Raw genomic sequence first — 27521 nt, 5'->3', positions numbered from 1 at the left:
CAACGGGAGAGGCCATAGCAGTGAGAGGCCCACGTACCGCAAAAAAAAAAAAAAAAGTATGGGTGTGGGTATGTTAAGTTTGAGATGCTCATGAGACATGCAAGTGGAGATGTTGAGAGCTCCGTTAACCATATGAGTCTGGGGTTCAGAGGAGAGGTCCAGAGTAGAAATATAAATGTAGGAGCTGTCAGCGTTTGGTTATAAAAAGCTCTGAGACTAGATGGGCACCTAGGAGAGTGTAGATAGAGAAGAAATCAAATAACTGACCACTGGGACATTGCAATGATTAGAGGTCCAGATAATGAAGACGGATCAGCAAAAGAGTCTGAAAAGCATCAGTAAGTAAGGCACAAGGAGAGCGAAGCAAGAGTGGAATCTGAGAAGCCAAGAGAAGGGAGTCATTGCAGGAGGAAGGAAGGATTGTTTGTATCAAATATATAAATTTTGCATTGGAGTCAAGCAGCAAGGCTCTGTGCTTTTCTCTAGGAGATCTTGGTACTTAAGAAAGAGGTACAGAGAAACAGGGATGGATTTCAGCTTGTGTGGGAAAGAATGTTGAGGGCATATGTATTAATTATCTGTTGCCCTGTAACAAACCACTCTAAAGCTTATCAGCGTAAAACAACAACCATTTATTCTGCTCATGACTTTTGTTGGGTCAGCAGTTTAGTCTGAGCTCAGCTGGGTAGTTCTTCTAGTCTGAACTAGGCTTGGCTGATCTCAGCTGGGCTCACTCATGCATCTTTAGTCAGGTGGAAGGCCTGCTGGGCTGGCTTGTTGACGACAGCCTTGTCTGGGGTGGCCAGGTAACTGGGACCTCTTGACATGTGGTCTTGAACCCTCCAGCAGGCTAGCCCTGACTTTCTCACAAGGTGGTTACAGGGTTCCAAGAGCAGTAAGAAAAGAAGCCCCAAACAAGCTTCAAGTCTCTGCTTGTATCACGTTTGCTACTGTCCTGGTGGCCAAAGCAAAACACATAGTCAAGTCCGGAGTCAGCGTGGGAGGGGACTGCCCTAAGCTTGGTTACTGGGAGGTGTGAACAAATTGGGACCTTAACTGCAACAGTCCACCTCAGCATGAAGTTGAAACATACAGAGAAGCGATGGATGATTTATCTGAGTTGACGGGCAAGTAGTATTATCTATAGTAATTATTCTCATTATGATCTTTGCCAAGTACCACCATAAAGGCATGTTAACAGTTTATCACCTATTTAGAGGACACTGAAAAGAAATAAGAATTACTAAAATTAGAATATTAACATAGCACTGCACTGCCAGGAAGAATAGAAACTTTGCCACCCATTCTAGTTGAGTGGTTTAAATTGTGCAAAGATTTCTTTTAAAAAATTGTTTTAGAACAAGCTGTTTTTTTTTCTTGAATTTGCAAGGAGTCTACTCTTGCTAATCAGATTTAAATACTTAACCTCAGATTTTTATTAAGAAATATTAGCTTATGAAACAAATACAAATAAAGAAGACAATGCCTACCCTATTGAATGATTTCTCCGTTTGCTTCATAATTTTACCATAACAATATAATTTTATTAAAGACTGGCTATATCATTGCCATAGTTGTGGGAGAAACTTCACCTCTGTTCAAGTTCAGTTGATCACAGGAATCTCTGATCATTTAGGAAGATTTTAGGATGCCACATCCAAGAGCAAGCCCATTACGCATCTATGTTTCTAGCTTCCCCAACTTGCCACTTCAGTTTCCTCATTCCTGCTAGAGCAGGACTGCATGACCCTTCAGAATGGGGCCGTTAGATGGTCCAAAAAGTTTTGCAGGTGAAAAATAGGGGAAGCCAGTGATCTGGTGGTCATTAAGATATCTTTAAAAAATTTGTTTTAAAACTGAAGGAAAAATGAAGATTCAGCCACTTGCAGACAACCAGATGATGTTTCAGGTCCTTTTCCTCATGTAGGCTTTTGGTGATGGCTATTTTGTTGTTCCATGACTGGAATTAATGAGCAAGGATAGAGAAGCAACAGCCATTCGCAATGGGTACTTCAGTGCAGTGATTGGTCATGATTGTTCAGCAGTTGATTAATCCCCACCCCCAAGATTGTTCTTCCAGGATCCATGTACACCCATACTCGGAATGGGGACTATTGAGTTCAATAGACTTAAACTGCAACCTCTCAGGTGACACTTTCAAAGACATTTTTGTTACTGTCATGAGTGGACACACACACACACGCACATACATATATCTCACTCTCTGTTTTTGACCAGAAATTCTGAGTTGACAGGTCCATGTAAACATAAGTCTATAAGCTGTTGCAAAGAATAAAGCCGAGCTGGGTTTTTTTTTTTTTTTTTCCCTCCAGAAATGTGTTCATTCATACCGTTCCTCGGAGCAAGAGTAATAGCCAGAAAATCGTTTCAGGATTAAATGAGGGAAAGGGTATGCAAGTGCTTCAAAAACCATTAAATATTTTGTGCTTGTGAAATAGGTTGCAAGGAGCCTTTCCTTCTGGACCTCAGTGAAAGCCTCTTTGTGCCAGTGAAGCCAGCGGGAAGAGTAGGGATCATTAACTGTGAGGTTCTGAAAATGATCCAAAGGTGTGTGTGTGTTTGCACACCCAGCGCTCAGTGATCAAATAGTTAATGCCTCATTCATATTTTCCCGAACTACATTCTTTGTATTACTTTTCTGGTGAAAGAGATTGTGGCCAAATAAACTGGGAAGTGCTGAATTAAACACAACAAGATGAGTCTCTTTCTGACAGAACTGATGAGAGCCTTTGATATGCTGATGTGCTGTAGGAATATCCAAAGAGGGAGTATAGTAATTGACATCTCCCAGACTCGTGCTTGTCTGTGCATCCTTGGCGGGGAGCATCTCCTGTGGCCGCAGCAGTGCTCTGTGGAACGCTCGTGGCTAACTCTGCCTTATCCCACAGTTGTGAGCAGGCACTTTCATTGTGCATGGTTTTTAGGGTGCTAAAGTGCACAGAAGTGTACAGGACTGAGAATCCCAAATTCCCAGAGGATGAGAGGGGGATGGGAGGAGGAGGAAGAGGAGCTGGATACGCAGCTTCCACTTAAGAAGCTGCTTACTTATGGGTCAAAGGCTGCATTTTTAAAAAATTTTATTTCTTTATACAGCAGGTTCTTATTAGTTGTCTATTTTATACATATTAGTGTATATATGTCAATCCCAATCTCCCAATTCATCCCACCACCACCACCACCCGCTTTGCCCCCTTGGTGTCCATACGTTTGTTCTCTACGTCTGTGTCTCTGTTTCTGCCCTGCAAACCGGTTCATCTGTACCATTTTTCTAGATTCCACATATATGCGTTAATATACGATATTTGTTTTTCTCTTTCTGACTTACTTCATTCTGTATGACAGTCTCCATCCACGTCTCTACAAATGACCCAATTTCGTTCCTTTTTATGGCTGAGTAATATTCCATTGTATATATGTACCACATCTTCTTTATCCATTCGTCTGTCGATGGGCATTTAAGTTGTTTCCATGTCCTGGCTGTTGCAAACAGTGCTGCAATGAACATTGGGGTGCATGTGTCTTTTTGAATTATGGTTTTCTCTGGGTATATACCCAGTAGTGGGATTGCTGGATCATATGGTAATTCTATTTTTAGTTTTTTAAGGAACTGCCATACTGTTCTCCATAGTGGCTGTATAAGTTTATATTCCCACCAACAGTGCAAGAGGGTTCCCTTTTCTCCATACCCTCTCCAGCATTTGTTGTTTGTAGATTTTCTGATGATGCCCATTCTAACTGGTGTGAGGTGATACCTCATTGTAGTTTTGACTTGCATTTCTCTAATAATTAGTGATGTTGAGCAGCTTTTCATGTGCCTCTTGGCCATCTGTATGTCTTCTTTGGAGAAATGTCTATGTAGGTCTTCTGAAGGGCTGCATTTTATTCCAGTCAGTTTTCCATTGTAGGGGCCCAATGCCAGTAGGTGCTGAATTTGGACAATTGACGTCAGAACAACAAGGGATTTGGTGAACCTCTGCATAGCTGCTTCCTGATTGTCTCCCACAGAGGGGAAGACAGTGGGTCTTTAGCTCAGCCCACCCACAGGCTGATGTGACCCAAGGAGCATGAGCCTTAGCAGGGGTTCCCAAGAGCCCATTTTCCCACAGGTTCCAGAACACCAGTGAGTGGCCCCAATGGAAGGCGAGAAGGCCCTGTGGCTTGCCCTGTGTAAGGCCTGCCTCATCTGGGACATTGTAGGAGACAGAAAGGGAAGGGGCTCCGGCCTGTGGCGAAAGCTCCTACCCGCAGGGGGAGCCCTGGCTTCCAGGGCTGATTCACCACTCCCAACTCTGTCCTGGACAAAACACCTCACCTCCTGAAATTCCTCACTCGCTAACAAAGGTGACAGTCACCACGTCAGTGAGTTGTCGTAAGGATGCATTAACAGTTTGAAAGCATTCAGCACAGTCCTTGGCACATGGTAGGTGCTTGTGACGGGGACCTTTTGGAGAACATGGGTGGTGTCTTCATATCTCTATACACCTGTATACCTGACACAAATCCCAGCACAGAGGCGGTGCACATAAAGTCTCTCCTGAGTGAATGAATAGCTCAAATTGGTAGCTTCAAATGTAAGTCGTTGCCAGTTAGCTTGAGTGGCTTAATCTCTAGGAGTCAAGCTATATTCTGTAAAGACACCAGCCGAAGAGAACCATGTTTTATGCATGTCCCTCAAGATGCCATGTGAATCAAACACTCTGCAACGCTCTCCAAAGTGCTGCGATTTAAAAAGAGGGCATGCTTACAAATGCCGTCACTGCCTTGTCCCTAGTCACTGGGGGTTCATGAAAAAGAGATGGGAATGGAGGGCTGCGCTCGTTGAACTTCTCTGTAGAGCCCGGCACTGGTAAACACACTTCACAACAGCCAGGTCCTTAACCCATGCTGTGTGTTGGGTGTGTTTTTTTCCTTTTCCTGTATCGTGTCTTCTTTGTGGATAAAACCGGAATGAAAGGCTGCAGACACAAACTGTGCGAATAAAATAACCTTGAGAGGAGGCTGGTCTAGTTGAAACTTACCGTCTCCCTGTTGCTATGGTTACCTCCAGCAGGTCGCCCAGTGAGAGTGGCTCTGTCATCAGCAACGAATCAGGGAAGCCCAGCTCGGGGAGGCGCTCACCCCAGAATGTAATGGCACAGCAGAAAGTGACAAAGGAGGAGGCATGGAAGAGAAATGGTGAGAAGCCTTCCCTGCCAAGCAGCACCCCCAAGCCCAGCGCACACGTGCGCGCACACACGTGCACAGGCTCGCACACCAGTGTGCTTTAAACCACCGCCCACTCTTCTCTCTACTGTGTCCCGCAAAGGTCCTACCTACCTAGTGCCTTATGCCCTTCCCTGAAATACTCTGTTTCACTTCCTCTGCCCTCTGTGCTTATGGAATTGTGCAGGGCCTGAGGAAAACCCTATACAGATTGAGCTGATGTTTGCTTAGAGACTTTTCTCATTTGGGGGTGAATTGCCTAGATTTGTAGCACCAGGTCCACGAGGGTGGCAGGTTTCTGAAACGCTGCTTGTCTCGGAGAGTCCCCTCATCTTCTTGCCCCGACTCGCTTGATACGTTTCAGGGCTTCAGTCTGTGCCAGTGAGTCCAGATATTACAAACGCACCTCTCGCAGAAAAATCAAGACAGTACTAAATCTGTCATCATAAAAATCAGCCTGTGCTTGTCTTTATTCTCCAGGGGAACTGAACCCTTTAGTTTCTCCCTCGTGCAGATCTTTTCACCACCTATAAAGGATTGGTGTTGGGGGTTATTTACAAGTCGTCAGCGCTGCCTTAGCGTGCTGTGGCACCACCCGGGGATCTCATCTCTTAGACGTCGTTATGCAGCCTCCTTCCTCCTCATCCCACTTTGGTTCTGAGCCTCATCTCCACTCCGTCCTTCTGTGTGTGATGCTGGGGACCAGTACTGCCACTCAGATCAGGGAAAATTCCTTCTGGATATCAGAGCGTTGCAGGTGGAGTCCTACAGAAATGCTGGGTGAAAAGGCAAACAATCTGGCGCTCTGGTTAGCTGTGCTTCCCTTTTACAGGAATTTGATGAAGTGTGGTTCAGGACTCTCCCTTGAAACTAGTGCCAGAATATAATTTTGTTTTTGAGCGTCACTTACTTCTTTCTTTTTTCTGACCAAAAAAGAAAGAATGGCACAATGGATTTGTCTTCTGCATGGAAAATGTGGTCCCTGTTCCCATTTCCAACCATTATATAAAGCATTTCTTTAAACTGTCAAACTGATTTGATTCTTTCATTTTTTCTTTTCCTGATTCCCCCCCATGCCACTCAGAGACTGTGCTTTCCACACCAGAATCAGGGTGTGACCTGTGGGGCTATCCTGGAATATCACCCTACCCGGGTCCACTAGAAATTCTGCCCATCGGCAGTCTGCCAAGGCAGCTCACAGCGGGCCACAGGAGCCGTGGCTTATAAAGGGAGATGTGAACTTAGCCACTTTCTCCTCTTTCCTCCCAGAGTGAGATGCTAAGGAAGGTGGTCAGAGGGAGTGAGGCAACCCAGAGACATGTAGTGAAGCCATAGGGGAAAGTTGTTTTAACCAACTGCAGTGACTGCCATTGCCTCTAACCGAGATGCCCTCCTACACCCATCACACCCCTCCTTCCCTCCTTCCTTTATATTCTTCCCGGAAATGCATAAAGCCGAGTCAAAGTCCATCCTCCCCCAGATACCCCATCACCCACCCCAGTCCTCAAATGGCCTTGAATAACTCAGTGTGTGTCTCTCTCAGACTTTTTTTTACTATGCATATGACAACACACATGTATCAACACATGTTTTTTGTTGTATTGCTTTATTTTATTTTGTGCAATGGGATCAATGTACATACTGTTCTGTGCCCTTTTTCTTGCTTAAAAATATGCAATATACAGGCTCCTCTGTCAGTAAATACCCACTGACAAGATGATGCCTTTCCCCGTGCCCTGCATTTAATCTGTAGAAGAGGAGGGGGCGGGGTCAGTTTCAGACCCCATCACTCCCCACCCAGTTGGTGAGGCATTGACTTGCCTAAATGTTCCCACTGACCTTCCTCTTCTTGTTTTCCCACCCTCTCTACCTGCCTTCTCATTCTGTTTAGGTCACTTTGATTATTTAAATATCAGGTTCAGAAATAACAACAGCCGGGTGCATGAATAAAATGCAATCACTGTACCAGGTTGAGGTTTTAACGTGTTTGTTGTATTAAAAAGCCATCCTTTCTCCGAGTTTACCCTGCTTCATTGCATTTTATTCTTGCCAGAAGTAAACCCAGTGAATTTTCAGACTTGGTCACTTCTCTTTGACCAAACGTTCTCATTCAGTGAGGTTTCACTTTGAAAATTTCAACTAGAAATGAGAGGACCAACTCATTTAATGTAAAATTTAACAGATGCTGAAGCACATCAGGATTCTAGACTGGACCTTCAGTGGAACCTACACTTGTCCTTTTTTTTATCACAGGGCTCCACTTTATCACAATACTAGGTTAGAGTTCGCCAAAAATATCAATAGCATATTTTATTGGATTAGAAGATGAACAGAAGGAGGGAAGGAAGGAGGGAGGGAGACAAGGAAGGAAGGAAATAACGTTGAATGGAATTGTGGAAAAACTAAAAGGTGTAGTTCCATCCCATTGTCAGCTTGCAAAAAGTACGTGATTGTGTGAATGTAGCCTCTGAGAATAGATTATTCTCTTGGTATGGAATAATCAGAAGTTGTTTTTATGGCTCAGTATCCATTCTAGAGGTTAGGGTTACTGAGGTTAATTAATAAATGTTCATGTACCAGGCTATCATTCTAAAAGTCTCTTGTTTTCCACCAGGTTTGTTGCATATGTAGCTTCTAATTTTCTACTTTTTTGTGAAGATAAGAACTTTAAAAGGAAAAGACACTATTCCACTAGCAACACGGCTGGGGGTGGGTGGGGGGGAGGTCCTTGTAGCTCAATGGCCTTGTTAGTTACCATAACTGCGGGCAGTTTTAGAGTCTGTTTCAAGGTGATGTTTAAATATAAGTGGGAAAGACAGATGCGAGAGCTAGGATTTTGAAAGCAGAACAATTTGGCATTCTCTCAACTAAATACAGATACTTAAACTTCTGAACCCAAACCAGTGTCACCTTAGAAAGAGTGTTTTCCAGGAAAGAGTTAAAAATGAGTTCAAGGTGAGAACATTGTGTATTTATACCTTCAGTCATTTAGAAGAAAGAACCTCCATAAACCCTTAAGGGTGCACCTTCCTTTAAGACCCCAAGATTTCACAGCCAGGTTTCAGAATCTAATCACACCTTGCCTCCTAGTTCTCGTGGGGCAGGTGGGACAGGAGGAGGACAAGCATCAGAGAGCTTGGAGGATGAATCACTGCTTTCTTAGTAGGAGCCCTTGAGGATTTGTCAGAAATATTAGCTCAAAAACAGTTTCAGTTTATTCTTTCTTTGCCTTCCCAGTGAGATAAAGACTCGCTTATTATTTGATAAGCAACACCAGAGGGCAGTGATTCTAGTTGTAAATTATTTGTCTTTGAGCTTTAATAAAGATTCCCCCCAAAAGAAAATGTTTTGTTTAAGAGCATTTTCTGCTTCACATGGGAAGATTCTCCCCATGCCAGTTCAAACATAAAGAAATGAAATCTCCCTTTCCAGCCTGATTTACTGGAGTTCACACCAGCCATGCACATAAAACACAAATAGATACAGGGTGGATGCTTGGGGGCATTTACCGTGATGATGTGATGATGTTCTAGGATACTTCCTCAATTTCACTGTGGCCCTTTTCTTTAGCATTGTCCCATGCTTTTTTCTTTAGGGACAAATTATGCTTTAAATATGCCCACGAACCTGCTGTACTCACATAACATTTTAATGTATTAATATTTAATGCAATGCCTTTTAATGTATTTTTTTCATACAGTCCTTTTGGGGGGAGGATAATTATTTTGCTCTTAAAGAAACCTAGAGGAATTATTGTGCAAATCTGAATATGACTTTGAGTGATAGTGGAAAGGAACTGCAGTTTATAGTTTCCAGGGTGTTCTTTTCCTGTCCCATTATAGTTATGCTCCCCCCTTTCCCTCCACGGGGTGAGGAGTAAGGGTGTCACAACCCAGAAGCAATAAGAATGCGAGGTATCATGTCTTCAACCTCGGAATGGTTAACTTTTACATGTTTAATTGTTCTGCAGGTACTAACAGCATCTCTTTTTCCAAGTCAGGAAATTTTAGTCATTCCTTTATTCATTCATTTATTCAGCAAATCCCTATTGAAAGCCAACTGCATGTGAGACATTGCTAAATGCAAAGGCATGAGCCTTTAAAAAGATGGGCAAGAATGGAGCTCTTCTATTCTAGTGGCAGGGGGTGGGAGCCGATTAAATCAATACAACAAATCACTAGTGATAAATGCATTGAAGAAAATACAACAGAGTGATGAGGTGAGTTTTTTTTAGATTGGTGGATAAGGAAAGTCTTTTTTAAGCTGCAACTTGAAAAATAAGAAGGAACTAGGCATGTAAAGATCTGGGGAAAGAGCAAATGCAAAATCCTGGAGGTGGGAACAAGCCTGCTGTGTTCAAGAAGGCCATTGTGGCTGGAGCAGAGTGGCTCAGGAGAGAAGCGGGAAATGAGCTCAGCAAGGTAGCCAGGGCCACATGGTACAGGACCTTGTAGGTCACAGTAAAGACTCTGGATTTTATTCTGAGGGAGAGGAAGCCTTCAGAGGGTTCTGATCAGAGGAGTGCTGTGATCTGGTTATCTTTTGAAAAGATAATCCATCCTGGCTGCTGGTGGAGTGTGTATTTTAGAGGTAGGAGGACAAGAGTGGAAACTCAGAGGAGGGGCATTGTTTAGGAAGTGTATTGGTTACTTATCACTGCGTAACAAATTACCCCAACATCTAGCAACCGAAATGACAATCTAAATTTATTATCTCACGTAGTATCTGTGGGTCAGGAATTCAGAAGTGGTTTACTTGGGTGGCTCTGGGTTCAGAGTATCTCATGAGGTTGCAGTCAAGATATTGGCCTGGGCTGTAGCCATTGAAAGGCCTCGCCGGGCCTGCAGAACCCACTCATACGATGGCTCACTCACATTATTGTTGTCAGGAGTCTCAGTTTCTTGCCACATGGACGTCTCCATAGGGCTCCTTGAGTGTTTGCGTAACATGACAGCTGACTTTCCCTAGAGGGAAGTGATCCAAGAGAGAGCAAGGTGGAAGCAACGATGCTTTTTTATGACCTAGCCTTGGAAGAGATACACTGCCATTTCTGCAGTTTCCTGTTTTGTTACACAGGTTAATCCTATGTGGTTGTGAATATCGGGAGGCAAGAATTGCTGGGTGCCATATTGGAGGCTGGGTTTCATAGGAGTTGTCTGGTGGGAGATAATGGTAGGAAAGCAAGAATTGCCCAGCAAAACTACACTCTCAAAAGATATATGCATCTGGTAACACATCTGAATAGAGATTTTTCTCTGTCATTGGCTTCTTGGTGGCCTGCTATTTACAAATAAGTCCACAGAACCCAAAAATACTCCAATTATAACCCATGGTTAGACTCTGAGGTGTTTTAGCCACATTACAAAATAACAATTTACTTGGCTTAATTTGACAAATCTTCTGTGATTATGATAAGTGACAGAATGGTACAAACTATGTTTCTCAATAATTTAAATGACATCCCAATCTCTCGAGACGGGAGGAAAGGTGAATACACTTCTATTACGTTCGTATTTCATATAACACCTATTTTGCTCCTAAATTGCCGGCTGGCTTGGTTGTTTGAACAGGCTTAATTTATCTCTTGCCGAGCCATGTTCAATAAACTGTCATTCGTATAGTTACTTAATGGGGATGTGCTTTAAGAACAAGTAAATCAGCAAGATACCGCAGGCCCTCCAACGTCCTCCGTCAGCTTAGCTATGGAAGTGCAAGCAGATGGCTGTCTTTCAGCAATCACAGCAGAATCCTCTGTCAGAGGGGAGAATTAATTTAACAGAGTGTAGGTGGAAATCGCTCTACTTAATTAGGGGAGTCGTCTGTAGCTTTAAATTCGTTTCTCTGGTGGTTATTCCTTACCTTTCTTTTGTTTAAGACACATGAAAGAAACCAAACCCCAGTCATTGAAGAAGCAGTCTTTAGAAAGAAAGAAAAAGTTTCAGGAGCAATTACTGTGGCTGGTTGACCAGGGAAGGCTCGTGACCTTCACATTATGCCAAAATGGGTAGCTTTGGTGGCAGAGACTAAACTGAATGCTGTTATTCTCTTGATCCTCATATTTTAAGAATAGTTGCCAGGTTTGGCCAAATGGCACTTTTCCCATCTCCGACTCAAACATAGAGAACAAATTTACTTTTTTTTTTTTTTCAAGTGTGTTCTGTCACAGTTTTGAAGGAATGGTTTTTACTTTTTGAATTCAAACCAGTGGAGGGGTGAAGAGTGTAGATCTTAAATTAAAAAAAAAAAAAAAGAAAGAAAGAAAGCCATGAGCAGGAGTGAGCCATTGGCACAGAACCAGACACTGTCATTCCTGAGGTCATTTTGAGTAAAGTCAATGTCCTTCGGCTGTGAGCCTCTCATATACTCCCCCACGATGGTGTAGCTTCCGCACACCAGAAAATCAATGTGCTTATGTTGTGCTTTAGTGCCGGCGAGTGACGAAGAGGAAGGAGCAGTCCTCTTTGACAACTCTGGCAAGGCGGCCGCTGATCCCTTTGACACGTCTTCTGGGTCTGTGCAGCTCATCGGAATAAAACCCACAGCCCTCCCCGTGGTGCACCCCACCTCGGACAGGAGCCAGGAGCCAGTCGTACTCAACGGTGAGGTAAGCACCTGAGGACCAGAGCAGGAGCGAGCGGGTGCCGCCAGGCCTCCGTGGATGCGGACTAAGGAGTAGCACCTGGGGGGGGTGGTGGTCCTGGGTGCAGATTGCATCCAGGTGTACGGGGCTCTGGGGGTCATTTTTACCTCTGCATGCGCAGGCCTCAGCAGAACTAATCAGGACACAAGTCACCCCAAACCAGTTTGCTGAGTGATGTTTTCAGAGCATTTTCTACCTTCATTAGAAAGCCCAAAGGGGACTTTTTAAAAACTGTAATTGTGAAGAGAAACATAAATTCTGCTTCCCCAGCACCTCACCCACACAGCCTGCTGTCTTTCTTGATACTTAACTGGTCAAGATGGCACGTCTGTTGCAGTGGTGGTGAGAGGCACTTGAATTGATAGGGGACCAGAGGAGATCCAGACCGGTATGTGGCCCACTATCTAGGCTTTGAAATGACTTTTACTCCTTTGAGCAAGCTTGAAACAACCCTTTGCCTGCTTCCAGGAGGATATCGATGGATATCATGATATTAATCAATTTTCCTAAGTCTGAAAAAAATTATTAATGTACACGAGAATAATGATTCCACCAAAGATAAACAGATAGATGGATGGATGGGTGGGTGGATGGATGGATGGATGGATGGATGGATGGAGATAGATAGATAGATTGATAGAGGCAGTTTAGGGGAGAGCAAGAGAGTAAATTGGGTAAAAATTATCTGCCATTTCTCCATCTCCTGCAGCAGAATGGTCACTGGGCTGAAGATGTTTATGATACTTTAAGGCCATGCATATGGAACCTGCATGTGAATATGTTACACATGTGTGCACGCACACACGTACTTTCATATATTTTTCTCTGTTGTTAAGCTGTCAGGTTGGCTTTTCACTTCATTAGTTTATACCCAGCTATGGTTACCTGCATCAGGAGGGAGACTGCCTAAGCTTTAAAGTCTCTTTACCATCACACCTGGAGGAAAATGCGACAGCCCCATACAGCTGGGTATTGTAAGCGCACTTTAGCCGCTTGTCTGCATCCCCCATCCAGGCCACGTATAAAAGCCTGTTACAGACCTGATTCAGGAAGCTCCTCTGGTTTTCTGGACAGAAAGACCGAACTGCCCAGAGGTGTGATGAGTTGAGGTTCATCAACTTTTAAAAAGAACTTAACTGGGAATTCCCTGGTGGTCCAGTGGTTAAGACTCAGTGCTTTCACTGGCGTGGCCCAGGTTTGATCCCTGGTCGGGGAACTAAGATCCCACAGGACACGCGTCATGGCCAAAAATAAATAAATAAAAATAAAAAGAACTTAACTGGTTGTGGACTTATAGAGCACTTCTATTCCAACCCCATTTTTTTTAGACAAAGAAACTGAAGCCAGAGGGCTCAGGTGGCTTGCTCAAAGTTGCACTGCAGGTTATTGTGACAGCATGATGTTCAGGCCCCCTGGCTCCCTGTCCAGTGCTCCTTCCCTCTCTTTGACTTCCTGTGGCCCATTAGTGATAAAAAGCATTGTGCTTGAAAGAGTATGGACTCTCCAGCCATGCTGCAAGAATGTGAATCCTAGCTCTTCTACTTACTATCTTTGTGACCTTAGGCAGGTTAATTTATCTGTGCCTCAGTATCTCCATCTGTACAATGGGACTGTTGTGAGGATCAAATGAGTTCATACATGTAAAGCACTTAGAAAAGTGCCTAGCATACAAGTACATTATTATTACTGTCATCATCATCATTAGTCAGCTAACGAGCAAGGATTCACTGATCATGTACTTTATGCCCTTTGGCCCTATAATTTGGGAACCTGTATATCTTCTTAAAGCCAATCACAGCCAGTGAATCTTTCCTTGTACACAGTTCTGCCACTGGACATGCAAGCCCAGTGATTAGAGGCCTCTGAGGTTATCACTAACGCACTGGTAACTGCTCTTCATTAAGACCCTCTGCCCAGTATGGGCCCAGGTGATGGCTGCCATGCCTTGATCTTTTCATCCCAGCTTAGCCATGTGAATGTCATGGGGACAGATTCCAGATCTCGGCTAAATCTAACTTACCACTCGCTTTTTCTGCCAGGCCCATCACCCTTTCACAGGAGCACAGATGAGCATTTTCCCTGTCCAGAAATGGATGCATGTTACACTTTGGTAGCCGAAGGAATAGACCTTGCTGACATGTGGATTGAAAAGGAGCCCTGAACTGAACTGTTCTCTGTAATTTACTGCCTTGTGGCATTTGAGGCAGATTGTCTTATAATTTTCCTCTTTCTCCTCTTACGGGCAGCTTGTATAAGTGAAGAAAGTACAGCCTCAAAACCATAAATTTTCCTTTTATGAATTATAGGTAACTCTTTGAAATATTATTTTAAAGAAAACATAATAACAGCAAAGTTCAGAAAGTAAGAAAGATCACTGTAACTTCACTACCCTAATATATCCTCTGTTTTCATTTTTTCCACCTTCAAGCTTTTGATCAAACTCATGTATATTTTAGAACCTCATCATAGACAGACAACTTTATATCTTGTATCTTAAGCATTTGCTGTGTTGCTGTTGTCTTTCTGACGATCATTGTGAATGACTTGATTGAGTAGGTGCACCATTGATTGGGAAACTACTCTCCCATTGATCAAACCAGGTATTTTTGGTTTTAGTTCTCATGCATGACTTTTAAAAAGTTTTTATTTTGAAAATAATTTTAGATTTACAAAAGAGTTGCTGTAATAGGACAGAGAATTCCTTTACCCAGCTAGTTCTTTACCTGCTACCCCTACTGTTAACATGTTATGTAACCATAGAATAATGATCCAACCCAAGAACATAACATTGGTACAATACGATTGACTAATGTGCAGATCTCATTTGAATTTCACCGATTTTCCCGCTCCTGTCCTTTTCCTGTTCTGGACTCCAGTCCAGGATCCCACAAGGCATTTAGTTGTCTTCTGAGTCTCCTCCAGTTTGGGACAGTTTCTCTGTCCTTCTTTGTGACCATTTTGTCTTTCATGACCATTACTCTTCTGAAGCCAGTTACCATGTAGAATGTCCCTCAGTTTGGATTTGTCTGGTGTTTTCTTACGACTGGATTGAGGTTATGAACTTTTGGCATAGCTATGGGAATGTTGTGGCCTTTCATGGGCATTGCATCAGGAAGTACTTGATACTGATATGTCTGATTACTGGTGATGTTAACTTTCATCTCTGACTTTGAACTTCTCTTGGAATGTTGTTTCAGGAGAGATTCCAGAAATGGATTCCTGGCTCAGAGGATGTCATGCTACCTTCTCCTCTTTACTGGTTTTCTCAGTGGCAGGCAGAATGAGGGAACAATGAAAGATTTGTGAGATGCCACCAACCTAAAGATATCATCAGGGCCCAGGTTGGGGAGATCTTTGCAAGAGTTAGAAAAAGTATGTCTCTCAGTCTGTTTCTTCAAATGCTGTAAAAATAAAGCACCTAAGATGCAGCCTCGTGTTAGTGAACCTTGGGCTTTGTACGTTGGTTGATACGTATCTTACCAGTGGATGAATTCATGGCTGGGATAACCTAGCAGTGTGGAGTGTCAGGACTGGACCCTCTGCATGCACATTGAACCACATCCTGGGCATTTAGGAGTTTATCTTAGAGGATGGGCTATAGTTACTCAGGCTCATGACTCCAGAGCTGGCTGCGCGGATCCTCGAATGGGCTTTCCTAAAACACCACACTCTCACCACAACTTGTTGGCCAGACACAGCTAGTGCTATGTCTAATGCTCAAAGCCCCCAGGTGTTGGTTTGCGTTGTTACAGGCTGCTTCTCGCAACTGGCTCACCCCTTCCTCTTTCCCTCCTGAAACAGGAGCCAGAAAGGATGCAACCAGAGTAACTCTCATGGGCAAGAGGAAGGAACAGGGACATCCTAAGACTTCGGTGCAGCCTGTGGCCTGTCGGCCTTCCTTTGTTCGTCCTGCCCCTGCCCCAGCACACCCACTCCCACAGTGCTGCACCCATGCCGCTCAGCCCAAAGCCCCCTCACTGCCCCACACCACCCACGTCTGCTCACCTTAGTGCTCTGTGCTCCCAAAGCTACTCATTCCCCTTCCCCTTCTCTCTGTCAAGCTCCCTCTCCCTTACTCTTAGATGTAAAGGAACCCCAAACAACCCACATTAGCGGTAATAACATTTTAAATTTTATTTATTTATTTATTTATTTATTTGGCTGTGTTGGGTCTTCATTTCTGTGCGAGGGCTTTCTCTAGTTGCAGCGAGCGGGGGCCACTCTTCATCGCGGTGCGCGGGCCTCTCACTGTCGTGGCCTCTCTTGTTGCAGAGCACAAGCTCCAGATGCGCAGTTGTGGCTCACGGGCCTAGTTGCTCCGCAGCATGTGGGATTCTTCCAGACCAGGGCTCGAACCCGTGTCCCCTGCATTGGCAGGCAGACTCTCAACCACTGCGCCACCAGGGAAGCCCAGCGATAATAACATTTTAAAGTCATTCTCAGTGATGGTCATGTTGCAAGCATGCCATGCATGTGAACTAATGCAAATCCTCACAACAGCCCTGCGAGGGCAGTAGTATTATCTCCCTCTTCACCTAACGAATCTGAGGCACAGAGAAGTTAAGTAATGTGCCCAGGGTCATGTAGCTAGGGAACGACAGAGCTGGGATTTAAACCAGGCAGTTGATCTGGTTCCCAGAACCTATACCCTTAGCCACAGCTTTATGCTGCTCCATCATTAAAATGTAAATGACTGAAAGCAACAGTATTATCCTCCCAGGTGTGTGTTTGCATATTAACCCAGTGAACTCTGGTGAATATTTCATGAAGAGTTGGGAATGAGTGAGAGACAGAGATTGACTTTAAAAGGAGATTCTTCCCCTGTGTTGCTTGCAAGTAAGTTTGGCTCAAGTGGGGACCCTGCTCCTATGCTTACCTGTGACAGTGGGGGGAACTGGGGGAAAGAGGGGAGCAGTTCCCTCAGCAGAAGGGAGTACTGCCGGCCTTAGTTTTTGGAGTCTTGATGTTCTAGCAGATTTTAAGTTAATTATCCAAATAGAAGAGCCTTAAGAAGAAAGAGAGAGTAATCTAAAGTATCGTCAGCAGTGTGGGCAGTGAGTCAGGGATTCATGGGCCCGACTGGCCAGAAGCCCAGCATCCCAGGCTGCGGTCCTTGCTACCTAGGGGACTTTCAAGTCCAGGAGGGACACAAAGGGGGTAAGACAGCCATAGCCCTCCCTCCCTCTGTCCCCCATTGGCATTGGCTGCAACAGTGAGGAAGCTCCTGTGCCACGTCCTGGGGGCCTCCGGGAGCTCCTCCTCTCCTCCCTGGCCTCGGCACCTCTGCATATCTCACGTATCTCAAGGCCACAGCCTGTCTCCCTCTCCTCCCAGAGCTCAGCTCAGCCTGACTTGGGGGTCAGGCCTCAAGTTTCTGACCCCAGGACCATTGGACCTTATGCCTTCTTGAACCCCCTAATCCTTTCTTCAAACATGCTGTTTTGTAGCAGTCTGATATAGAACACAGACGGGAGCATGGAGGGCTGCTCTGTTGGTTGGGGACCAGACCCAACAGCTTAGCTGTCTTCTTTTTTTTTTTTTTTTGCGGTACGCGGGCCTCTCACTGTTGTGGTCTCTCCCGTTGCGGAGCACAGGCTCCGGACACGCAGGCTCAGCGGCCATGGCTCACGGGCCCAGCCGCTCTGCGGCATGTGGTATCTTCCCGGACCGGGGCACGAACCCATGTCCCCTGCATCGGCAGGAAGACTCTCAACCACTTCGCCACCAGGGAAGCCCATTAGCTGTCTTCTTGCTGCCTCCATACTTTCCTGGCTCCTGAGGACTCTCCTGGAGCTCTGGGGCAACAGTTCTTAACCCCAGGTCCCTGGACTTGCTGAAGCTATTGGCTTTTGGAGGGCAAGACTCCTAATTCTCATAAGATTCTCAGCCGACCTTCCAAAGTGACACAAATCCATGGAATATAATTTGAAAACCAATGCTCAGTGCCAGAGTTTTCTCAGCCAGGTGCTGGACCAGAGTCAGCTCTGGGACTTTTTTCAAACTACAGATGCCCAGGCCCCACTCTTGAAGATTCGGATTCAGTAGGTCTGAGGTAGAGTCTGGGCCTCTGGATTTTTTGCCAGCTCTGTATCCAGCGCCAATGCACTGCCCGATGACCGTTGCCTTGCACATCTTCCCAATGGAAAGACCCAACTCTGGCAAGCCCACACCAACCTCAGCCCTCAGCCATTCTTGGGGTGGAATCTACCAGTCCAGGGGCTTAGACTTTGGACCTTCTCATCCTGAGAGGCAGTGTACATGGTAGCTAACTGTGCAGACTCAGAGCTCTGACATGGGCTCTCCAAGGTCAAACCCTGACCCCACCACTGATTATCTGTGGGGACCATGAGAAAGTTCCTTAATCTCATCTGTAAAAGGGGGAATGAAATAACCTGCCTATGGGTTGTCATGAAGGTTAAGAAGACTTCACTTCACACCCAATAAGTCACTCCAGTGATTGTACCTCGCTATAAGGGGAGCTCTTACTTAGTTGGCTAGGGATCCCAACTCTGCACTTTACTAAGTTAGCCGTTTTTGGGCTTCAGTTTCCTCATCTGTGAGGTGGAAGTCATCCCCACACTTACCAGACTTTCCATGATTGTCCCTTGAAATTACAGCTGTGAAAATGCTCTCTACATTATACATGATTATACAGATGTAGTCAAGTCCGATTACCAGCAGCACTAATGGTTCTCCATATTGTTCAGTAAGTGTCAGGCAGATTTCACCATTCAGCTCTGTTTGTGGGAATAACATCCTCGTCATTTGTTACTTATTTAGCACAGTCATCTGCTTGTATCTTTGACAGGTAAGCTGGAACTGGTTGGCAATAGCAACCATGCCAGGCTTCTTTCAAGAAAGCTATAGGTTGACAAAAATAAGCTCTCAAGTGCAGGTCGATAGAGTGGGGAGACCTTGGGAGCAGGGTGTCTGCTCCCCTTTCCCACCCCATTCATCTCAACTCTACTCTTTCAGGAACTGGCTGTCTTATCCAGCTGGACACCAGCCAGACAGCCAGGGGAGGCCCCTGGGCTGCTCAGGGCTGGAGCTAGAGTCAGAACCCCAAGTCTAGCTGGGTTGCCAAGTCCGAGTCTTCCACACAGGGGAACCAAAAGGGTTTAGGCGGGACTGAGGCCCACACCACAAAGCTGAAAGTGCAGAGTCAGGCCTAGACCTGAGTAGACTCGAATAGATGGGCAAGGAGGCCCTGAGGGAAGGTCTCAGGTGACTTAGGCAAGTGCCAGGCTCCACACTGTTTGTGGTCCACTCTTGAGGGCTGGTCTTGGCATGGGACACAGGTGGGTCTGGCTGGCTCAAAGGACCAGAGGTGAAGCCCAGGATGGCTTTTCCAGGAGTTGTGACTGTCTGATGAAGCTCCTTGTCTATGGGCTGTGCCTGGTCAGGCCTGGGCCTGAGACTCTCTCTCTCCCCAGGTGAACAAAGCCCTGAAGCAGAAGTCAGACATCGAGCACTATCGGAACAAGCTGCGCCTCAAAGCCAAGAGGAAGGGCTACTACGACTTCCCTCCGGTGGAGGCGAGCAAGGCTCAGATGGAAAGAAAAAAGATGTATGAAAAAGCCCCAAAGGAAATCGAGCACGTTTTGGATCCAGACCCAGAAGTGTGTGCCCCCTTCACTGAGGCTAAAAACAGGTGCAGTCCCTAAGGGATTCTCTGAAGGTCGCTGTACCATTAGTGGGATGAGGGCAGGGTGTGCCTCGGGCAATACAGTCTGGGTCTCTGGATCTGTGTGTTACCTTAGGACTATCATCTTTGCAGGCTGCTGGTCTGGGCCACACTGGTCTGTACGAACAGGAGTTCCACAGTGAGTCTGGAAGAGAATAAAATTGAAGCCATTCAAAAAAAATACTTGTGCAAACAACCATAATTGTCCTTTAGCTTAATGATGTTTTCATACCTGTAGCTGTTTCAGAGCTGGGTTCAGATATAATTATCACCCACCTGGTTATGCAACTTCCAGATCAAGGGACAGTGTATTCGTCAATTATTTTAATGGCTCTTGCATAAGAAAAACAGAACCCATGCCTCGCCTTTTCATTCAGCTTCAGTAAGTATTTACTGCACCGCTACTCCAGTCTCCATGCTGAGTTCCTCTTTCATTCATAGACTTGTTCATTCACTTGCCATTTATTGTCACCTGCTCTGTATTGGGCACCATGCATGATCCTGGATACTGTCATGGTCACATGTTCGTTCATTCAATTCATTCAGAATGTTATGGTGGACAGGACAGCCCAATCATTGCTTTTGTGGAGCTTAAGGTCTGATGGGAGAGAAAGATCACCACCCCAGAAGTTCATTGCTCACAAGTGCAATGGGTGTTTGAAATGTGAGCTGCTGTGACAGTCGAAAAGGTGGGCCTGGCCTAGCAAGAGACGGGTGGGCCTGGTGGGTGGAATTTGGCATCTCTCCAAGCTTTGCGGCTAATTCAGCAGGGAGTGGCCTCACCTACTGGGAAAAGGGGTAGAGGTCAGCAAAGCTAGATAGGCCCACCTCTCTTCTTTGCCTTCCCTCTGAGGTACTTCCCCAAAAGCATTTTCATGATTTGAGAACATCTCTTTCAAATACTCCTTGGCAGTGGCCCCTTGACTTTGAGCTGCCAGTGCTCCAACCCATCCTGTAGCCTTGGCAGACATACCCTCTTCAGAGGTCCCCGGGGAGGATAGGATGGTTCCTGGCCTGAGTGCGTATTTATTCAAAGCCAAAATGACTATGTGGCTTAGATGGAAGCCATAAAATCAAGCTGCTACATTTTATGAATGGAATCACCATAATTTATTTTTAATAATGAAAGGGGAGAATTCTAAGCCAGTGCTTCATTTACCAGGCTTCTCATTAGGCTTGGTGGGGATAACAAGTTGTTGATCTAAAATCACACTGTGATGGGATCACAACGTATGTGCCACCAAGTTGATAACTGTAGGAAAAAAAGAGAAGAACATACGTAGATTTTATTGGGAGGCTGGGGCTTCTTTAGCTTTCACTTTATACTTTGGGGCTTTTTACTTCAGGGGTCTTTTATAGACTAGTGTGGGGAGTTTTTTTGCTGGGTTTCCTGCTGATACTTGGAAAATGAATCAAAAGTCCTGTACAAGTAAGAGGAACTGAGTTTGGAAATTATTTGAGAAATGAAAATTTCCGTTAAGGTATTTTATAAGGAGAATGAACAAAACTTTTTTCTGGAAAGGTGTGTCTCCACTGCCTAACAAAAGGTCAGGCCAGATTCTTAAGGCCCTTTGATGGCCTGCTGATGCTGGGATTATATAGGTAATTTTTAGGAAATGTCTGTTGAAGAAATGATTTAATTAAACTTTTAAAAATTTATTTAATTTTTTTATTTAATTTTTTGAAATTTATTTAATTTTTTAAAAGTTAAGGGAAAAATAGAGATAAACACAAATCAGGTTGAGGTGGGAGGTAGGAAAGGAGATGGGGTCAGCAAGAGACTGGGACGAGAAGAGAAAGATTAATAGAGAAAAGGAGAGAAACAGAGGCTCTCGGGTGCTAGTCTTTTTTTTTAAGTTTTTTTTAAAAATTAATTTAATTTATTTTTGGCTGCGTTGGGTCTTCGTTGCTGCGCACGGGCTTCCTCTAGTTGCAGTGAGCAGGGGCTACTCTCTTCGTTGCGATGCACAGGCTTCTCATTGCGGTGGCTTCTCGTTGTGGAGCACGGGCTCTAGGCGCACGGGCTTCAGTAGTTGTGGCACACGGGCTCAGTAGTTGTGGCTCATGGGCTCTAGAACGCAGCCTCCGTAGTTGTGGCGCACGGGCTTAGTTGCTCCGCAGCATGTAGGATCTTCCTGGACCAGGGCTCAAACACGTGTCCCCTGCATTGGCAGGCGGGTTCTTAACCACTGTGCCACCAGGGAAGCCCCTCGGGTGCTTTTGTCACACCCCACTGTTGACTCCAGGCACTGTCCGCTGCTACCTGCTGTGTGTGTCACCTGTTATCACAGCTTAGACTTGCCTGTTAATTACTGTTCACAGTTCAGCTTGTTAGAGGTTCTGCTCTCAGTGACCTAGCCCCTGCGAGGCACAAGTAAGGGACTCATTCTCTTGGCCAGAGGTAGCATCAGTAACCAGATCTTACCCTGAGACCTAAATAAATCAAAGACAAAGTTTAGATTCCAAATGATGACTCATCCTGATACCCTTTAAAAGAGTTTTCACAGGGCTTCCCTGCTGGCGCAGTGGTTGAGAGTCCACCTGCCGATGCAGGGGACACGGGTTCGTGCCCTGGTCCAGGAAGATCCCACGTGCCACGGAGCGGCTGGGCCCGTGAGCCATGGCCGCTGAGCCTGCGCGTCCGGAGCCTGTGCTCCGCAACGGGAGAGGCCACAGCAGTGAGAGGCCCGCGTACCGCAAAAAAAAAAAAAAAAAAAAAAGAGTTTTCAGAGCTTTTTTTTTTTTTAAGTCAGAGCACACCCCCCTTTTTATGTTATAAACTCTTACCCAGAGACACAGAGTGTGTAATATAACTGAGGCAGGTGCTGTCGGAGGCCCCCTACGTGTCCCCTCAGCCCCCCTATAGGCCAGCAGCATCCTTCATCTGTGACTCTGACGTGAGCCCCCGACCAGAAGTGTCAGGTAGTTAATGTGCTCAGGAGCAGCTGTAGTCACTGACAGATGGGAACTGATGGATAAAGACCCCTGGCAGAAGAACTATACACTGTTGTAATAACCACGTTGTCTGGTTTCTGTGTTTGATGATTTGACATCTGGGACCTTGCCCCTGGAGAAACTGCCCCTCCCAGGGCTGGCTAGCCTTTTCTTAGGGATAGTAAGTCTCACGTGCAAGTGCACTTGTCAGACACAAACCAAACAAGCTAGAGCCCAGACTCCAGCTGCCTCTTGCACACAGGGCTTTTGCAATCTGAGCCCCCAGTCTCCCTGCCCGAATCACCCTGGCCAGGTACCAGACAAACAGGGACAGCTCCCATGTCCCAGAGTCTGCCAGAACCTTTCAAGTGAGCCAGTCCTAAGCCTACTTACCCTGCCTTGCCAGTTCTTTCCCATGAAAGCCACAATAAAGGCTCTTGCCCACATTTTCCCCACACTCCCACTGCCTTGTGACTGACCTTTGTGCTTTCCATGTGGCCCTCCATAGTGTGGCATGCCCTTTCCTCTTGAGATCTGTGAGTATACGAGCTATCTTTTCAATGGCAGTCATCTCCTGATCTGTTGGTTTTACCATACCTGAATAATAATGAAACCTACATTTTATTTTATTATTATTATTTTTATTATTATTATTTTTTTGCGGTACACGGCCCTCTCACTGTTGTGGCCTCTCCCGTTGCGGAGCACAGGCTCCGGACGCGCAGGCTCAGCGGCCATGGCTCACGGGCCCAGCTGCTCCGCGGCATGTGGGATCTTCCCGGACTGAGGCACGAACCTGTGTCCCCTGCCTCGGCAGGCGGACTCTCAACCACTGCGCCACCAGGGAAGCCCAAAACCTACATTTTAAAACATCTGTCTCCCACACTTCTCTAGTGAGTTTGAGCCCCAGATGCCCAAAACACTGATCTGCTCTGGATCATATCCTTTATTGGCCTCCTCTCCTTCCCTCTCTCATTTTCCCACTTCCCAACTTGTGCTTCCTGGAACCCTCTCCCAAATAAACCACTTCTACTTCTACTCAGATCATCACAGAGCTTGCTTCTGGCGGAACCCAACCTAAGGCAATAACCTGTAAAGACAAGAGTTTCTCTGATAGAAGCAGGGCGACCTCCTCCTTCTCAATGGCTCTAGTCCATCTTTATGGAACCCTAGGGTTCTGTAGAACACAGTTGGGAAACTACATTCTTAAACTATAGTGGTTAATCCCAGGCTCCAAAAAAATCCAAATAATATTTATCATTACCCTCCCAGCAGTATTTTCAAAGGTTAAAAAACTTACGTCTCAAGTTTGCAAGTGTCAAAATTTGTTAACTTTTAAAGAATATAGCAAAAATACCAATAGGAAATGAATATACCTAATGGAACTCTATTTGATGAAAATAAGTAATTTCTCTACCTGAAAGCCTAATTTATCTCGAAGTAGTTGCTTGCACATCAGGCACACATTGGTGATCTGGTCAATTGAGATCCATGTCAAACAGCAGTCTTTAAGCTGTATATAAAAGAACATTGTCTTTGACAGAAAAGGAGACTGGAGTGTGTGCCAGTGTCTAAGGGCTCACCCCCCCCCGTTCATGGTTCTTGAAAGGGCTTACACAATCTCACTATTGTATTTCTAATACTTCCAAAACAAACTACTTAAATGTCAATTGCTAATCCTAGTATTTACTCCTCCATCACCTTTATTAGTAATTGGCAATCTCAGGACAGTTGTGAAGTCTGCTTCTTCAAAAAATGATTTGTAATTAGGTCAAGGGTAAGAATTCTTTGGGATCTGCCTTAACGTGTGAATCACTCAGAACAGATTCTGTTTCACAAGGTTGTGCTTCTTTCCTAAAGGAAGCCTCTAATTGCAGATAACTGTAGGGCACATTTGATAACACTAGGTGGTAAGCTCCTGTATGAGTCAGGATTCTTTTGGATGTAAATGATGGAAAACCAACACAAACTGGTTAAATAAAAGGGGAATTTACCATTGAACAGGCCAAAGCTTCAGGAGATCTAGCTTCAGCTAGATCCAAGAGGTCATAGAATGTCTTCCATGTTTACCTTGCTGTTGCTTCACTCTTTGCTGGCTGGTTTACAGGCAGCCTTTTACCTCATAGTGGCAAACTGGTTACCAACAAGTCTAGGCTTATATCCTATCTTCTTAGAAACCTCAGTGCCAAGAGAATGCCTCTTTGCTGGTTGCTGTAGCAAAAGCCTTCAGACTTAGTCTCATTTGACTAACTCAAGTGCCCACCCTCTGACCAACTGTTATGGCCATGGGGTTGTGATGCTATGACTGTCCAGCCTGAGTCACATGCCTATCCCTGGAGGAAAGCTGGCCCCCAAAGAACATCCTAGTGCTCTTACCTAAAGAGGGTTGTCCTGGGTGCCAGGCAAGCAAAGACCACAGAGGCTCTCTAAACAGGTATAAGTTCCTCATGGTGAGGGAGTCGGTCTAATAGTGTGTTTTATTCCCTAGACTAATTGCAAGGGTAGTGTCTTGCCTTGGGAGTTCTAATGTCTGTTCTAGACTAACAGTGTGTGAGTGTCATGCTGTGACAAACTCTGTGGGATCATGAAAAGGTATCTATATGTCCCAGGTTTCTTCCATAGTCACTGGGAATAAATAATGCAACCTCTTTACCTTCAACCCACGAATGGATAGAATCTTAGAACCGAGACACAAAATAGGTGGTGTTTGGGGAGTTCTCTGAAGGCAGATGCTCTGAAATGCAAGTTATTTACAGAGAGAAACTTACTGTTGGATGAGAGGGAAATAGCCAGTGATCTTATCCCACCTTTGTGGGATGAACCCTGCAGGATCATGTGAAAGTCCCTGCTGCTAAGAGTTGACTCTTGTGCAAGAAGAAAAGCACAGCCACAGCCCTCACTATGTTACTGTTTCTTTCCCCCTCCTCAAAAAATTCCTCTAATGACAAGTGGAAAGAAGACAGTGATGATGCATTTCCTAGTGGGAACTGAGTGGAGCCTCTGCACGTGCTACTCCCTGGGACTGAAATGCTCTATGCCTAGATTGGCATGTGGCTGGCTCTGTTAAGGTGTCTGCCGAAATGTCACCTCTCCAGAGAGGCCTTCCCTGACCATCCTATCTAAAGTCATCCCCCATCCTATCGCCATCTGTCACATCACCTCGTTTTTCTTCCTAGCCCTTATTTTTCTTGGAACTTATCATGCGAATTGTCTGTCTCCCTTATTAGAATGTAAGCTCAGGAGAGCAGGGCCATGTCTGTCTTGCTCACTGTGAATCTTCATCATCTTCTACAGTGCCTGGTACATAGTAGCCACTCAGTAAATACTGAATGATGAATGGATGGATGGATGGGCCCCAAATTGCCTTTTGGTTTATAGCTCCTTAGCCCAGAAGGGAATCCACTGTGGTAAAGGTAGAAAAGAAAATCTATCAACACTTGTGTTTGAGAAGCTCATTAGCCACAGCGTTTGTTAACGCATCATGGAACCCTGCATGTGAAATCAGAAAGATGAAAAGGAGTAGGAGGCTGCTAAGTCAACAAAGCTAACAAAAGCAAGTTTGTTCTTCCAGCATTAGCTGTCCTAGAGGGTCAAGGGAGAGCCCCTGGCCTTGCCATCATCAGAATTTTAGATGAGGTTGCATTGTTGCAATTGATTATAGTTACCTAGTTTCCATACAAAAGAGCATTTACAATTCAGCCAAATGGTTATAGCATCTGGAAGAAAATTCTTTATTCTACTCTTTCTACAGCCCCTGATGGCCAGGGAACAAATACCATCAATTCTGAGATTCGTGAAGCAAATCCAAACCCTTCATTGGTTGCCTGTAGTTTGGATCAGTGGAGAATTCCATCTGTCAGGGCATTTGCTGCATCATAACAGTTGTTGAATTTTCTTCAGGCAACAGATGAAGAACTCTGTCTACCGGAGTCGGCAATCTCTGAACAGCCCGAGTCCGGGCGAAACGGAGATGGACCTTCTGGTGACTCGGGAGCGACCTCGGCGTGGAATCCGTAACAGCGGATACGATGTAAGTCTCTGGTGGGCCGAGCTGAATACAGCTTTGCTTTGTCCTGAATGCAGAGGGGAGAGAGCATCCTATAATGTTTCAGTTTACTGCATATTAGTGGAATTTTAAAATGCACTAAAATGGTTTCTGTTTTATTATTCCTTAATACCTATTTTGCAAAGTGAGACTAATTGGAATGTGTCAGAGTAACAAATTATTGCTCAAAGGAGCTCAATGTCTAAATTCAACCATTATATGAATAGTACATTATTGACCTTAAACTCAACAACAGTTCTAAACGTCCTTAATTTTTTCCCCTTTGTCCTTACAAACTCAGTAGGAACTATGGCTGTGGGTTAGAATTCATTTGAACGTAGGCTTCTTTTAATCCATAGCACTGTTGAGAAGTTGGATTTGTTCCTGATTTCATAACTCCTCAATATGCCATGGAAACAATGAGATTTCCAACAGAGCGATCTGGTGATTGCATATGATGAAGCACCTGCTTATGTGCAGGGATGCTCCAAGCTGTAAAAATGCTTCTAATCCCATCAGACGCCCCCAGGTGATGACTTACAATTTGGTGCCTCCTCTCACATTGTTTACATCCCGTCACATGTAGTTGCTCTCATGAGCTCACATGAACAATACTATGCTGAGATGTTCAATAATGCTTCCTTCTGCCTCAAGGTTTCAAATGGCCTTGAATATCCTCTTACGTTCTATGGAAATGTTTCTTTCCCTTTCTCCTAAAATGTTTCTCTAATGACAAATAAAAATTTTTCTGTAACAAGAGTTATGATTCAAATATATCCAGATAACGTTTTGTTACAATTGTGAGGTTGTAATTTGAAAATGACACTTGATTTCTTAAACATCCGGTGCTAATTTGAAGGCAATAAGATTTCTCCACCCTCAGGACTGGTCATTGTTTGCCACAAAAACTTAAAGTGGGAGTTTTTAATGGTCCAATTAGAAACAGAGATATTATACCTAATTTGAATTCTAATTACCTTCCTTACATTTAAACT

At 44.9% G+C, this 27521-nt stretch overlaps 1 protein-coding gene across 1 annotated transcript in view; it reads left to right on the top strand.

Annotated features, from left to right (window-relative positions):
• The window catches only part of KIAA1549L (KIAA1549 like), a 187218-nt gene that overhangs the window by 105227 nt on the left and 54470 nt on the right, over positions 1-27521 (top strand). Inside the window, exons 15-18 of the mRNA XM_060105171.1 lie at positions 5069-5196; positions 11649-11827; positions 19297-19514; positions 26382-26511. Of these exons, the coding sequence (XP_059961154.1) occupies positions 5069-5196; positions 11649-11827; positions 19297-19514; positions 26382-26511 (655 nt within the window). The remainder of the gene's footprint in view (positions 1-5068; positions 5197-11648; positions 11828-19296; positions 19515-26381; positions 26512-27521) is intronic.

This window comes from Mesoplodon densirostris, chromosome 7, assembly GCF_025265405.1.
Source record: "Mesoplodon densirostris isolate mMesDen1 chromosome 7, mMesDen1 primary haplotype, whole genome shotgun sequence".
Taxonomy (NCBI): Eukaryota; Metazoa; Chordata; class Mammalia; order Artiodactyla; family Ziphiidae; genus Mesoplodon; species Mesoplodon densirostris.
The sequence above is the reverse complement of the archived record's forward strand: the minus strand, read 5'-3'. Positions and strand labels throughout refer to the sequence as shown.